The sequence below is a fragment of the Colossoma macropomum genome, unplaced genomic scaffold, assembly GCF_904425465.1.
Source record: "Colossoma macropomum unplaced genomic scaffold, Colossoma_macropomum, whole genome shotgun sequence".
NCBI classification, from domain to species: Eukaryota; Metazoa; Chordata; class Actinopteri; order Characiformes; family Serrasalmidae; genus Colossoma; species Colossoma macropomum.
Genome location: NW_023494805.1, coordinates 42,386,737 through 42,399,382, shown reverse-complemented (window position 1 = coordinate 42,399,382; position 12,646 = coordinate 42,386,737). Strand labels below are relative to the sequence as shown.

The window sequence follows — 12,646 nt, the reverse complement described above, 5'->3', positions numbered from 1 at the left end:
GAGAAACACCTAAAACGTAAAAAAACTACAAATTGCGGATGAAATTGTTCAGAAAATTGAAAAACAGGCATTTAAAAAAAACAGGCGAATTCGCAGGAAGGCGCGGAGCTGCTCCTTTAAGAGAGCACACGACTACTCTCGAATCAGGGTGACATCACGGGTTCCCTCGCGGTCTATTGGCCGAAGGCACGTGTCTATGGATACTGGAGTGAAACGTCACAGGTGCTGGGCGGGGCCTCGTATTGGGGAGGGGAAAAAAAGGAAAAGAGCGGAGAAAAAAAGCCCCCAAAATAAATAAATAAATGGGGAGTGAAAGTATTTGAGGAGCAGTTTGGATCCCCCTCCTCTTCCTCCTCAGTGTAGTGGGGCACTGAAGCGCGCTGCCTTTTTTCCCCTTTTTCGCCTTACCCGGATTGTACCAAAAAAAAACAACAACAATTTTTTAATTTTTTGCGCCTTTTTTGCTGCGCTCTTTTTGCGCTTCTCCCAGAAGTCCAGGGCTTTTTTTTTTTAAACAATCTGAGGATAAACTATGTTTTTGCTTTGTGATCAGGACGCGTGCGGGCTGCTTTCTGTCCCAGAAAACTGCTGGTAAAAAAAAACAAAAAAAACAAAACCAAACAACGCCAACAAAATTTTCCCCTCCAATAAAATATTGCGCTGAAAGTGAAGCAAAGTGGCCGGAGGAGCAGCGGGAGAGAGCGGTGAAGGGTTAAAGGAGGGCAGCGTGGAGAGAGCGTCTCAGCATGGATGAGGGCGAGCAGAGCGCGCCTAGAGATGATGAGCCCAACCGGGCCACCGACCGCTCCATCCGTCCGGCTCCGGGCAACCCGCAGCCGCTCCCTCACCGCATCACCAACTTCTTCATAGACAACATCCTCCGCCCCGATTTCGGCAAGAGGAAGGAGGTGAGCAGCCAGCAGGCTGAGAGCGGTGGCCCCGCAGGGCCGGAGGACGGCGGCGGGAGGAGCCCCGCGACGCCCGGACCGGGTCGCCTGGGCAGCGGCGGGCCAACGGAGGGCACCTCCAGCCCACACTCGGAGGACGGAGCGAAGAAAGCAGAGATAGAAGAGCCATTAAAAGCCAAGGGGGGCAACAAGGAGCAGTGCCTGAGCAGCTCGGAGTCGGACACCTCTCAGTCCAGCGCCAACCTGCCCAACAGCCAGCCCATGCTGTGGCCAGCCTGGGTCTACTGCACGCGCTACTCGGACAGACCCTCATCAGGTACGCGCTCTCCGTTCGTCTGTTTATCCCTAAATCACCCCCAACTTCGCCTGAACCGAGACCTCCTCGTGCCTCACTACTGCACAGCCTAGAAAATCAGGCGAACAAACCGCATTTTATAGGCGCAGAATATTTAGAACCGGAAAATGCACTAATATTTAAGGCCTTTTGCGGCTATTCTAGAACTGCAGAAAGGAAACGAGGCTGTCTGCATCGATCTCACAAGATAAAATCATCAAAAAAAGAAAGTTGGTAAAATTAGGTGCATGAGAAAAAGAAATTGATTTGGGGTTTTAGATTTTTAAGATCGTCGCAAACATCTACGATCGCTACCATGCCCTCGTGAGCTTGTGGCAGGACAGCACGCTTGATAATAATAATAAATAACATTCATATTTTATACTTTACACCAAGGAGAACTTGAAACGTGGTCAAGGCTGTAAATTGCGCAAGAGAAAAACAACCGCGAAATTTTCTTCAGAATATTTAATTAGCGATTTTTCTCTTCGGTTTTCTGTTGTAGATTTTTATGTATATTATTTAGTGTTACAGTGCAGCAGGGCCTACCAATGTGAGGTTTTCTTGAAGTGACGCTGCTGAACGGGTTAAAGCACACCGTGCACTTGCGTGCGTGCGCGTTCGTGACGGTCAAAATTTAAAGTAATATTTCGTACGAAAACAAAAATGGCACGTATGGGCTGAGCAGGGATGCCGTGAAAACGTCATCCGGAGGTTGTAAAAGAGGAGGGGAAACATCCCCTCCCGACCCTCTCACAAAAAAGTTATTTATTTTGGTTTATAGTTTTGGGGATATTTTTGCGCTCCACCTTCTCTACGGTCGTCTGTTTTGGGTTTATCCCGGGTGAAATGTGGCTAGAGGGACGCCTGGGTTGGGCTGAAGGGCTACCTCCGTTTAAGAAGTGGTGGATGGTTAGCTTTGAGCAGCGCAGAATTGCGCCAATCATAACATCATGAATAGCGACTATACATGCTACTAGAACAGGCTGCGGTTTATGAATCGCGTTTGGAAAATGTGTTTACAGTGTCGTGATTGCGTTCCAAGCTGGCACGTTGTCGCGCGGTACATTTAGGTTCTTTATGGTGAAATCAATGGCGGTGCTCGTGCTTCGATCAGTCCCTTATCCAGTCCAGAATGTGGACAATTGCTTTTATTTTCCAAACTGGAGCTCGCCCTCTTCCATATTCTGCTTCTCAGCCCCCCACCCTCCATCCCTCCACCCCTCCCTTCCCCGCATTACCTATTCATGCAGCCCTCCGTGCTTCACACCCCCCGTGACGCAAAAATAATAAATAAATAAACAAATAAATATAGTGATTACTGTGTTTACCAACAATTTCCATTAACAGACTATGTTTACTACTGCTCTCCATCCTGCACGTATATCAGGGCTGCACGATATAAGCAAAATATCGTATTGCCACTTTTCCAATATAATAAGGACACATTATTTACGTGACGGCGCCAACAAAACATTTGCGGTTTGGTTCCATCGCATTACGTTTATTACGATATCAACGCCAAAGTAGAAAACAACCTTAAAAAGATGGTTCTTCAAGGGTTCCTTAGTAAAGACAATGGTTCTATATAGAACTATGAAAACCCAAACAACCACTTGCGTGCTTAAATGGTTCTTTGCATGGTGAAATGTTTTTTTTTCGAATTAATACGTTCTATCTAGAACAGTTTTGAAAATGGTTCTGTATTGCACCAAAAGGGTTCTGCTATTGTTACGATGTGAGTTTGTAACTATTTTGGTGCAAAAAATCACACCAAGTGTTCTTTAGTAAAGGGAACAGTTCTATGTAGAAACATTTGCATGCTTAAATGGTTCTTAGCATGGAGAAATTGTTCTTCAGGTCGATGGAGAATGTGTTGTAGAGGGTTCCATATAGAACGTTTTTTAAAAAATATATATTTTTGGTGCAAAAACCAACATTGAAGGTTCTTTAGTAAAGTGAACAGTTATATATAGAACCATGATTTCTATGTAGAACCATTTCGTGCTTAACTGGTTCTGTGCATGGTGAAATAGTTCTTCAGGTTGATGGAAAATATACATATAACACCAAAAAGCGTTCTTCTGTTGCTTTGATGTCAAACCTTTTTGGTGCCACATAGAACCATTTCACCATGCAAAGCATGCAAATTGTCCTTTTAGTGTTCAGCGTTCTATTTACCAAAGAACCCCTGAAGAACCTTATTTTTAAAGTGTGTAGGACCACTTAAGGTTCCCTATAGAAGCTTTCTAGTGGAACCATTGGCACAACGCGTTACAGTCCACGAGCACAGCAAGGTGTGGTCCAGATCTTTCACGCGCCCTCTCGTTTCAGGTCCCAGGTCCCGCAAACCAAAGAAGAAGAGCGCCAGTAAGGAGGACAAGCGCCCGCGCACGGCCTTCACCGCCGAGCAGCTGCAGAGACTGAAGGCCGAGTTCCAGACCAACCGCTACCTGACCGAGCAGAGGCGACAGAGCCTCGCGCAGGAGCTCGGCCTCAACGAGTCCCAGATCAAGATCTGGTTCCAGAACAAGAGAGCCAAGATCAAGAAGGCTACAGGGACCAAGAACACGCTGGCCTTGCACCTGATGGCCCAGGGACTCTACAACCACTCCACCACGAACACGACCACCACCACCACCACCACCACCACCACCAAGGGGGACAAGTCGGACAGCGACTGAGAGAGAGAGAGATGATGATGATGATGATGATGACGATGATGGTCCTCCTTATATTCCCAATGCAATAATTCACCAAGGGCCAGTGGACAAGCATAAACATACCAGCATTACTGAAGCTAAAATAGAAAAAAAAAATTGTCAAAAAAATAAGAATCTGATAACGATTACGATCAGCTTGTTGATCAGCTTGTTGATCAGCTTTCGCGCGTGAGGGGACAGGAGAGAAACCCATTGCATTCTCCATCTGTCAGTGTTACATTCGGCTATCACACAAAAGCACGTGGGAGAAAAGAAAAAAAAACAAACAAACAATAGAAAAAACAGAAAAAAGAAAAAAAAGAAAAAAATCTGCTTAAATCCAAAGAATATTTTCTGCTGCACCCAGGCAACTGTGAATATTAATAACCTGCTAAGGAGGCATTTTATGATTTTTTTCACGTTCGTTTTTTTTTTTTTCTCATTTTATTTTTAAATTTAAAAAAATTGGTTGGATGGTTTGGTACAAAAATAAAGAAACACATAAAATAGACGCAAATTTTCATGAGTAAAACTGGATTTAGGATTTTTTCCTAAAGAAATTTGTAAAATTTGTATTATTATTATTATTTTATTTTTTTGCCTGGCTACTTTCAATGAGGAGTTTGAGAAATTTTAAAACATGGAAAAGAAGGACAAAAACAATGAAACTAAAATGAAATCATGCCACCATAGCCTATTCCAATCGCGAGAACGAGGTGTAGCCTACTGCGTAGGAAAAATTTATTATTATTAATTTTTATTTTTTGTTAATAATTTAATTTAGCACCCATGTGTAGAAACACTGTCCTAACCAACGTGAAATAACCAACGAGCTGGGTCCATCCCAACAGAGAAAAAATCTGAAATTAAGTTTTTATGAAAAAGAGCAATATTATAATTTTTTCCTTTTATTTTTTGGTTTGTTTTCTGTAGCAAAGTATGTTTTAATCAATGTAATGCTGCCTATAAACGTGTAGCACACTGACAATGATGTTAGCGCGATACAGAACTATAACAGAAGTATAATAATATTATAAATATACAAATATATACACACATATACATATACATATATATATATATACATATATATATATAAAACAAACACTATAGAAATAAAAATCGAAGCAAACCAGCAGTTTACTGTATAACAAATGTTAAATGCTGTTTTATTGTTCATATTTGTTATGTATTTATAGAGATATATTGAGGGGAAAAAAAAGAAAAAAAAGTTTATCCAAAATGACCAGTGTGGCTTTTTATTTGAGAGTTAGATTTCTAAAAAATAAAAATAAAAAATAAATAAAAGGTGTTTAAATGGCTTATTTATCTTGCAATAACTTCTGTATGTGAGAGATTTTTTTTGTTTTTATTTTTTATTTTTATTATTTTTTTGGAGGCCTTTGCATGAAGATTGTCATATCGAGGATGATTTATTGGATTTACTGGATTTATTGGATTTGTTCACGTGTTTCTAAGAGCTCAGAAAGGTTTCTATGCGTTTGCGGAAGATTTCCATAAACCAAAATCCCAAATTTAATTTTTTCTATCCTTTACATTTGAATGAAAAAGAGAGAAAAAGAAAAGAGAGTGTGTGAATTAAAAAAAAAAGAAAAATCACCAAACCGAACACACTTTGCCTTACTGAGTTTCAGACTGAGTGCCCAGTCTATCGATCCTCTATCGATCCTATCATCAGCAGAGCTAGCTATAGTGACTATGACGCGTAAACAACAACAACAACAACAACAACAGCAGCAGCGACACGTTTGAGATGTATAAACGATGTTATTTTTTATTTGTGTTTACACGGTATTGTAAATAATTTGTATCGCGTATGCATTAATGGTGTAATTAATTGCCTATTGAACTGGATAAAGAAGTAAATAAACAGGACAGATAATCCTCTTCACCTGTGTGGTCAGTGTGTGGTCAGTTCTCTGGAGGCCTGGAGGACTGACCGCTGTGCGCGTCTTTCTGCTCTTATTACTGGGAGCTCGAGCCTCCCTTTCATCAAATGGGAGCTGCGCCGGATGTGACGTCACCGGTTTGGCGCACCGAGCTTTGCCAAATCAGGAGAGAGTCCCAGTGTGAGGGGACCAGTGGCACCGATCTGCGCCCAGCCTGAGCAGGGCACCCCCCCCCCTCAGAGCCAGCTCCAGACCACCAGCTCTCTCTCGCTCTCTCTCTCTCTCTCTCTCTCTCTCTGTCCTTCTTTCTGTTTCTTTCCTTCTTTCCGTTTCTTTCTTTCTCTATTTATTTCCTTCTTTATCTTTCTTTCTTTTTTCCTTCCTTCTCTTTCTTTGTTTCTTCTTTCTCTTTCCTTCTTTCTTTCTTTTGTTCTATCTTTCTTTATTTTATTCTTTCCTTCTTGCCTATTTCCTTTCCTTTTTTCTTCCCTTCTTCTTTTTTTCATTCTTTCTTTGATTCTCTTTTTTCTGTCTTTCCTTCTTCCTTTCTTGTTGTCCTGCTCCAGTCCACACTGGGACAGAACTGTAGAGTAATAAGTAACAATAGTGGAACCCTTTTTGTGCTATACAGGACCATTTTCTTTAAAGAACTGTATACAAGAGCTTTCCCATCATTCCAGTGGTTCTCTTTACTAAAGAACCCTTGAGGAAACATTCTTTAAGTGTGTGTCATCCACTTTTATTTATATGAATAATTCATGCTGTAAAATCCTTGTATATCACAAAGACATACCTGCATTGGAGCAAACTACACTCTTAAAAACAGGGTTCTTTAAGGGTTCTTTAGTAAAGACTTCAGTTCTATATGTGACCATGAACACTCACAGTACCATTTGTGACCAATGAGGTCCTCTAGATTCCTAAAGAACTGAGTTTCTCCATTAGAAAGGTTCTTTAGGTACCTAAAGTGTTGTTACACAGTTAAAAAGGTTCTTTAGTAAATAGAGCCACAGACACTAAAAGGACCTAATGCATGCTGCGCATGTTGAAATGGTTCTTCAGATTGATGAACAATGTGTTGTATATGGTTCTATATAGCACCAAAAGCGTTATTTATACATAACAATATCTAAAATTATATACAAAGAACTAAGAACATGTACAAAGAACATGCAAAGAACTATTTAAGAATGCAAATGGTTCCTGGCATGCTCAAGGTTCTATATAAAACCACTGTCTTTACTAAAGAACCCTTAAGGAACCATCATTAAGAGCATACCAAAACAAAACTCTCCACAGTTCACTAATAGAGTTTATGGAATATATATATATATATATATATATATATATATATATATATATAAAACAGTGTAATCTTAAAGCATGTGAACTGATAATGAGAAAAAATATATTGATAATCGAGTATACAGAACTAACCACACTGGAGAAAATAGTATCTTGTGAAGTGAAATGATCTTAAATCTAGTTGAAATATCTAATATTTCTAAATTTGTGCACTTATTATAAGATTATCAAGCTTAATTGTCAACATTATTTAATTGTTTTGGGTAATTTTATCACATAAATGATCTCACTACACTGGCAGATCAGTTTCAAGCATATTTCTCACAACAAGCAAAAGCATCTGCCAACGCAGTGAGATCATTTTACTTAATAAAATCAAATAAAACAAGTAAAAAATGTGTAGAAATAAGTTAAACAATCTTAAAATAAGCTTACAACACTCAGCGGGATAAATATTAGATTTATTGACTATTTTTAAGACTATTTTATTTAACAAAACAGGATTATTGCAGTGCAACAAAACACCAAACGTTGAGTCGTTTTCACTGAACCTTCTGAAAAACTCTGAAAAAGTAACATAACAAATGCTGCATTTGTCAATTTGGATCAATCACAAACTAACAGAGTGTAACTAACACAGCGTTTGTAGTTTCATATTTAAAGACGTTCTCCAAAAAATGAACAGTTAGCAAATCTGGGCTACTGAACTCGAGTCTCAACATACTGAAAAAGAAACAGAACCAGAGACCTGACATTTCCTTAAAGTGGGAACTTTATTTTTCCATGCAGAGTAAAACAAATCCATTCAGTTTAATAGACACTGGGCCTCGTTCTCCAATATCTTCCTAAGTGTGTTCCTAAGTGTGTTCTTGAGAAAGATCCTAAGAAAAACTCCTCATCAGATTCATGACGTGTTCTTAAAGCGCAGAACTGTTCTCACCTTTGTGCTCTTGAGTGTGTGTAGATTCTGTTCTTACCTAAGAACAAATCCCCAGATAAGAAAACATTGGTGAGTCAGAATCTTCGTCAAAACTGCGTAAGAAGAAATTTCTTCTTGGAGAACGAGGCCCAATGTTATTTACACTGGCACACAATAAAATAAACAAAACAGTCACATTATGCAAAGGTCATAGGTGATGAAGAAGGTCAAATGACATGTTCTGTTGATTTTCTAAGTGAAAATAAGTGAACACATCCTCTACAGAGAACACACTAAAAACGGAAATTTTTCTGCAAATTTGGAGCACAATTTCTATTTATTTGCATGAGTTTAACATATCGAATTTAATGTGCCATAACTTTTGCACAGGCTACATTTTATGTTTTATTTTCTCCCCAATGTGATAAATTTAGTAAATAACCAGTAATTGTGCATTCAATTGTGCAGAGGTGTGCTCCCTGTAGAGGAACGTCATTTGAGCAGGGGCGCCCAAACTTTTGCACACAACCATATATGGCTATGTAGTTGCTCAGGCATTGGTCTAAATGCTAATACCAGACATATGAAACAATGCATAAATTCATCCAGCTGTAAATCAATATGCAACAACAGTGTTACTGCTATAAGAAAAGGTTGGAAACTTTATCCATGATGGGAAAACAAGCAGTGAGTGTACATTTCAAGTAATTCCGGATCATTCCTGATCATTCCTATTGGCCCATTTATCACATAACATAAAGACCAGGGGCCGGATTCATGAAAGTGTCTTAAGAAAGAAAATCTTCTTAAATGTGTGTGTTTTTCATTTAAAAAAAAAAGTTTGTAAAATGTGTTATCCTTCAAAAAACTTAAAAATTCCCTTTTTTTGTCTTAACCTTTTCTTGAAGAATAATTCAAAGAAAAAGTGGTATTTTTGAAAACATTATGTTCTTAAATGTCTTCTTAACCTTATTCTTAACTCATCTCAGGCTGTGAGAGTTGAAGAGGTCAGTATCTAAACTGATCAGTCTCAGAAGCTGCCTCTGCTGCTCCTCATCCTCGCCTCTGTTTTTTCTACCATCACTTCACAATGATTGTATTTTCTAAGGAGGATTTTTTCCTGTTGGCTGTTTCTTCCTCCATCACCTCTAGATCTTGTTTGCTAAAATTTTTAAACACTTGGTTTGATGATTTTTGCTCCTCTGAGTGGATTAAACTAAACAACGAAAATAACAGTTAATACAAATTCAAACTGTTCAAATTCTTGCATCATTTATGGTACGGGGTAAAACGCAACAAAGCTTTCATAAGAAAATTATGAAGATTTCTTAAGAAAATCTTAAGGAAACAATTACGATTACCATAAGAGAATATTTGAGAGCTTCCTAAGGTATTTTTGCGAACTGTATTAAAGAACATTCTTACGAACTTCTTAGTATTTGTCTTAAGAACCTTCGCAAGTTTTTCTCTTAAGGAAGCGTTTGTGAATGCGGCTCCAGCTGCTGTAAAACACAAAGGTGGAGTTTAATACATGACAGCGATGGCTGGATGAATGTTAGGATTCAGATAGTTGGATAAAGTTTCTAATTTTTTCCCAAGAACAGGTAAAACTAGGTCTGTCTGCTCCCAAACAGCGTTCTTCTCCAAACTTCGGAGTAGTGTAAGCGTAGTCCACCTGTCCCCCTCGCAGTGATGTCGAGGGGAGTGTACGAATCAAGCGGGACGACCAGAGTTTCCCATGCACGGACAATGCCTCATCTACATTTCCTTTATTGTGGGCCTTGTATGAGGAAATGACGCCCAACGGTCGAGCACAGAGGTGCCTGACTGACTCCCGTCTATAGAACTCAAAGCTGAGAAAAAAGTCTGGGTGAGAGAGAAAGAGAAAAAGAGAGAGAGAGAGAGAGACTCCGGATGAAGGTCAAAACCTCCTGTCACGGTCGCAGGTGTCTCGCAAAGCACAGTTGCCAGCCCTCCCCTCCCTCCCTCTCTCTCTCTCTCTCTCTCTCTCTCTCTCTGTCTCTCTCTCTCTCTCTCTCTCTCTCTCTCTCTGTCTCTCTCCCTGTCACATACAAACACATGCTTACACTCCGCTAACTTTCCTGTACACCTGTCTGCTGCACGAGGCCAAAAGAGTAAAAGATTTGCTTTGGAGGGACCCAAAACTGGCGCTGACCTCAGCTTGTTTATCAAATGCATTGATTATTAAATGCATTGATACATCCTTCATTATCCGGCTTCTTCAAGATTAGAGCTTTACCCAACCTCACCTGAATGTTGACTTGGGTCAGTGGTGTAGCAACAGCCGTCTCACACGTCTCAGTGACCTAAAAAGACCAAAATTCAGTTAGAAGTTCCTTCACAAATCCTTTTCTCAAGCAGTAGAGGGTCACTGGTAAAATAAGACTCGCATGGTCCAGACCCAGATCAACCTGTACTTTGGTCAAGTACCGGTACCCGTATACCACTGCACAAAACAAACTGGAAGTTCTTGCTCTGATTTACCTTTTGGTTTTATGTGAAAAGTCACAAGCAGCAGTTTTGGTTAACTAGAGAATCTTAAACCCTATTTGAGCTGGATTAGTTTTTGACCAGAGGAGGTCCTGTATTGTAATAAGTATAACTGGCCGACTTGTACGGGATAAAGGATAAAGGGATAAAGGATCTCTGTAATTTCCCCAAATTATCCCAAATATCCCGGATCCAAACATCATCATGTGGATGTTTACCTCAGAATTACGTGACAGACACAGCACTTCTGAACAATAACAACTTGTTGTGTGGCTAACTGGCATGTAGACTAGCATTAGGCTAGTAACGTGGGTTCGTTCAACTTACCAAAAGCCGTCCATAAAACGAACTGCCTTGCAAGAGGTGCTAATGAGACATTTCATTTTCGTTCTCCTTGTAATTTGGCCATCACCAAAAAATGTGGTTTTCAGTAGCCTCGTCATTAACTTGAGGATTAATGGTCAAATTGAGCTCCATTTTAGGTGACAGCCTTGTCCTCAGGTTTTCTATGAAGCTGAAGTCAGCCTCTTATTTAAACTTTGCGATTCCACCTTAAACGGTGCAGGAGTAGCTGAGGCATCATTTAAGGTGGAACAGGAAAATTCGAAGCTGGCGAATAGGAAGTCGACTTAAGCCTCGACTGTTTTCTATTACCTGGTTTTGTTTACTTTACTGAGATGTGGATTTGAGCAGGACTGCTATTACTGAGTTTGGCAAATTATAGAAGGTAATTCACTTCAGAATTATCACTTAGCTGACTTGTAAAATCTACACACAAGGCAGAATTGTACTGGATTAAAATCACAGAACATGTCAGTAATCATTCAAATTACAGCACATTCCCAGGTAATGCTAATCCCGCTCGAATAGGGATTTCGAAATGATGGCTGTCTCAATAACATTTAACCAATTAAAGGTCTGCAATTTTTCTAGCTTCACCTATACGTCCCGGTTCCCTGGCAAGAAGGGCACTCAAATCCAGCATGAGTACTCAGGTACAGAATTTGGGAATGGAATTGATAAAATGTTTGATCATGGATGACCATACTGCACTGTCCAGTGGACAAACTCCTAAAATCTGACCGTACATTTGTTTGTACGCAGAGAAGAGAATCTGAATCTAAGTATCTAAATTCAGCACTATTCAACAAGACTAAAATGGTTTATAAACCAAGCATTCCACCAGCAAAAGAAAAACTGAAGACAGGTAAGAACTCTCAAAAACATACTATATTTCTTCACGGATGGGTCTATTTGAATTATTGAGCCTCGATTTTAGAATGGTTCCTTTGGCAAGGTACTCCATTTCTTACTAACCTCACAATTTCTGGCAATAGGACAAGATGCAGGACCATGGCACTCATGTAAAGTTATCTGGTATACTCTATTTTGGGGTATATAGGTTTGTCTAACCGAACAACAAATTGATGAACTGCCTACAAAGTCACAGCTAGTACCTATGGCTTTCAGAGCTCCTTGGGGTTCCTGCAGGTCAGGGGTGCCAAACCATGGTCCTGGACTACCCCCTGCACATCTTAGTGCATTTCCTGCTCAGGCTTGTCAATGAGTTGGTTAGTTGGCCCAGCTGTGTTATAGCAGGGATAACAGGACATGGGTACTCCAGGACTAGGGTTGGGAAGCCCTTCTGAAGGCCTGGTATTTGAGGGGTCCCATGTTGACTGGCTACTAACTCACTCACCATAGTGGAACTAATGCTAGCTTCAGTGGCAGCAAATATTTGGGTCAACAATTATTTTTTCTGGAAATACTCTTTCCTAGTTGGGAAATTGGGCGTGCTGTCAGATTTACAATTTTTTCAGAAGTATTCTGGGCATAGTTACAGTTGCTAGGCTATGAAGGACCAAGTGGACCAACCACCAATTTGCAACAGTGCCACTCTAAGGCAGACCAGTGCTGCAGCTCTAGTTAGTTAAGAATATCAAAGACAGAGGCTGGTTGTGGGTGAAGAAGCAAAACAATGACCTTTCCCTGAATTTGTATTTGAGCGTCTGTTTTTCCCAAACGGACAGCATAAAGTCATAATAATCTTGAGACAT

At 40.1% G+C, this 12,646-nt stretch overlaps 1 protein-coding gene across 1 annotated transcript; it reads left to right on the top strand.

Moving 5' to 3' along the window:
- Positions 1-674: 674 nt before the first annotated feature.
- en2a (engrailed homeobox 2a) lies at positions 675-4,221 on the top strand. Its single transcript, XM_036597057.1, has 2 exons — positions 675-1,224; positions 3,577-4,221. The coding sequence occupies exons 1-2, from the start codon at positions 747-749 to the stop codon at positions 3,924-3,926; spliced, it is 828 nt and encodes a 275-aa protein (XP_036452950.1). The 5' UTR covers positions 675-746; the 3' UTR covers positions 3,927-4,221.
- The last annotated feature ends 8,425 nt before the right edge of the window (positions 4,222-12,646 follow it).

What these genes read in the sequence shown, in the direction of transcription:
- en2a (XM_036597057.1), top strand. Translation starts at nt 747, where the DNA reads ATGGATGAGGGCGAGCAGAGCGCGCCTAGAGATGATGAGCCCAACCGG. An exon ending in CTCGGACAGACCCTCATCAG is followed by an intron (nt 1,225 to 3,576) that starts GTACGCGCTCTC and finishes CTCTCGTTTCAG; the next exon opens with GTCCCAGGTCCCGCAAACCA.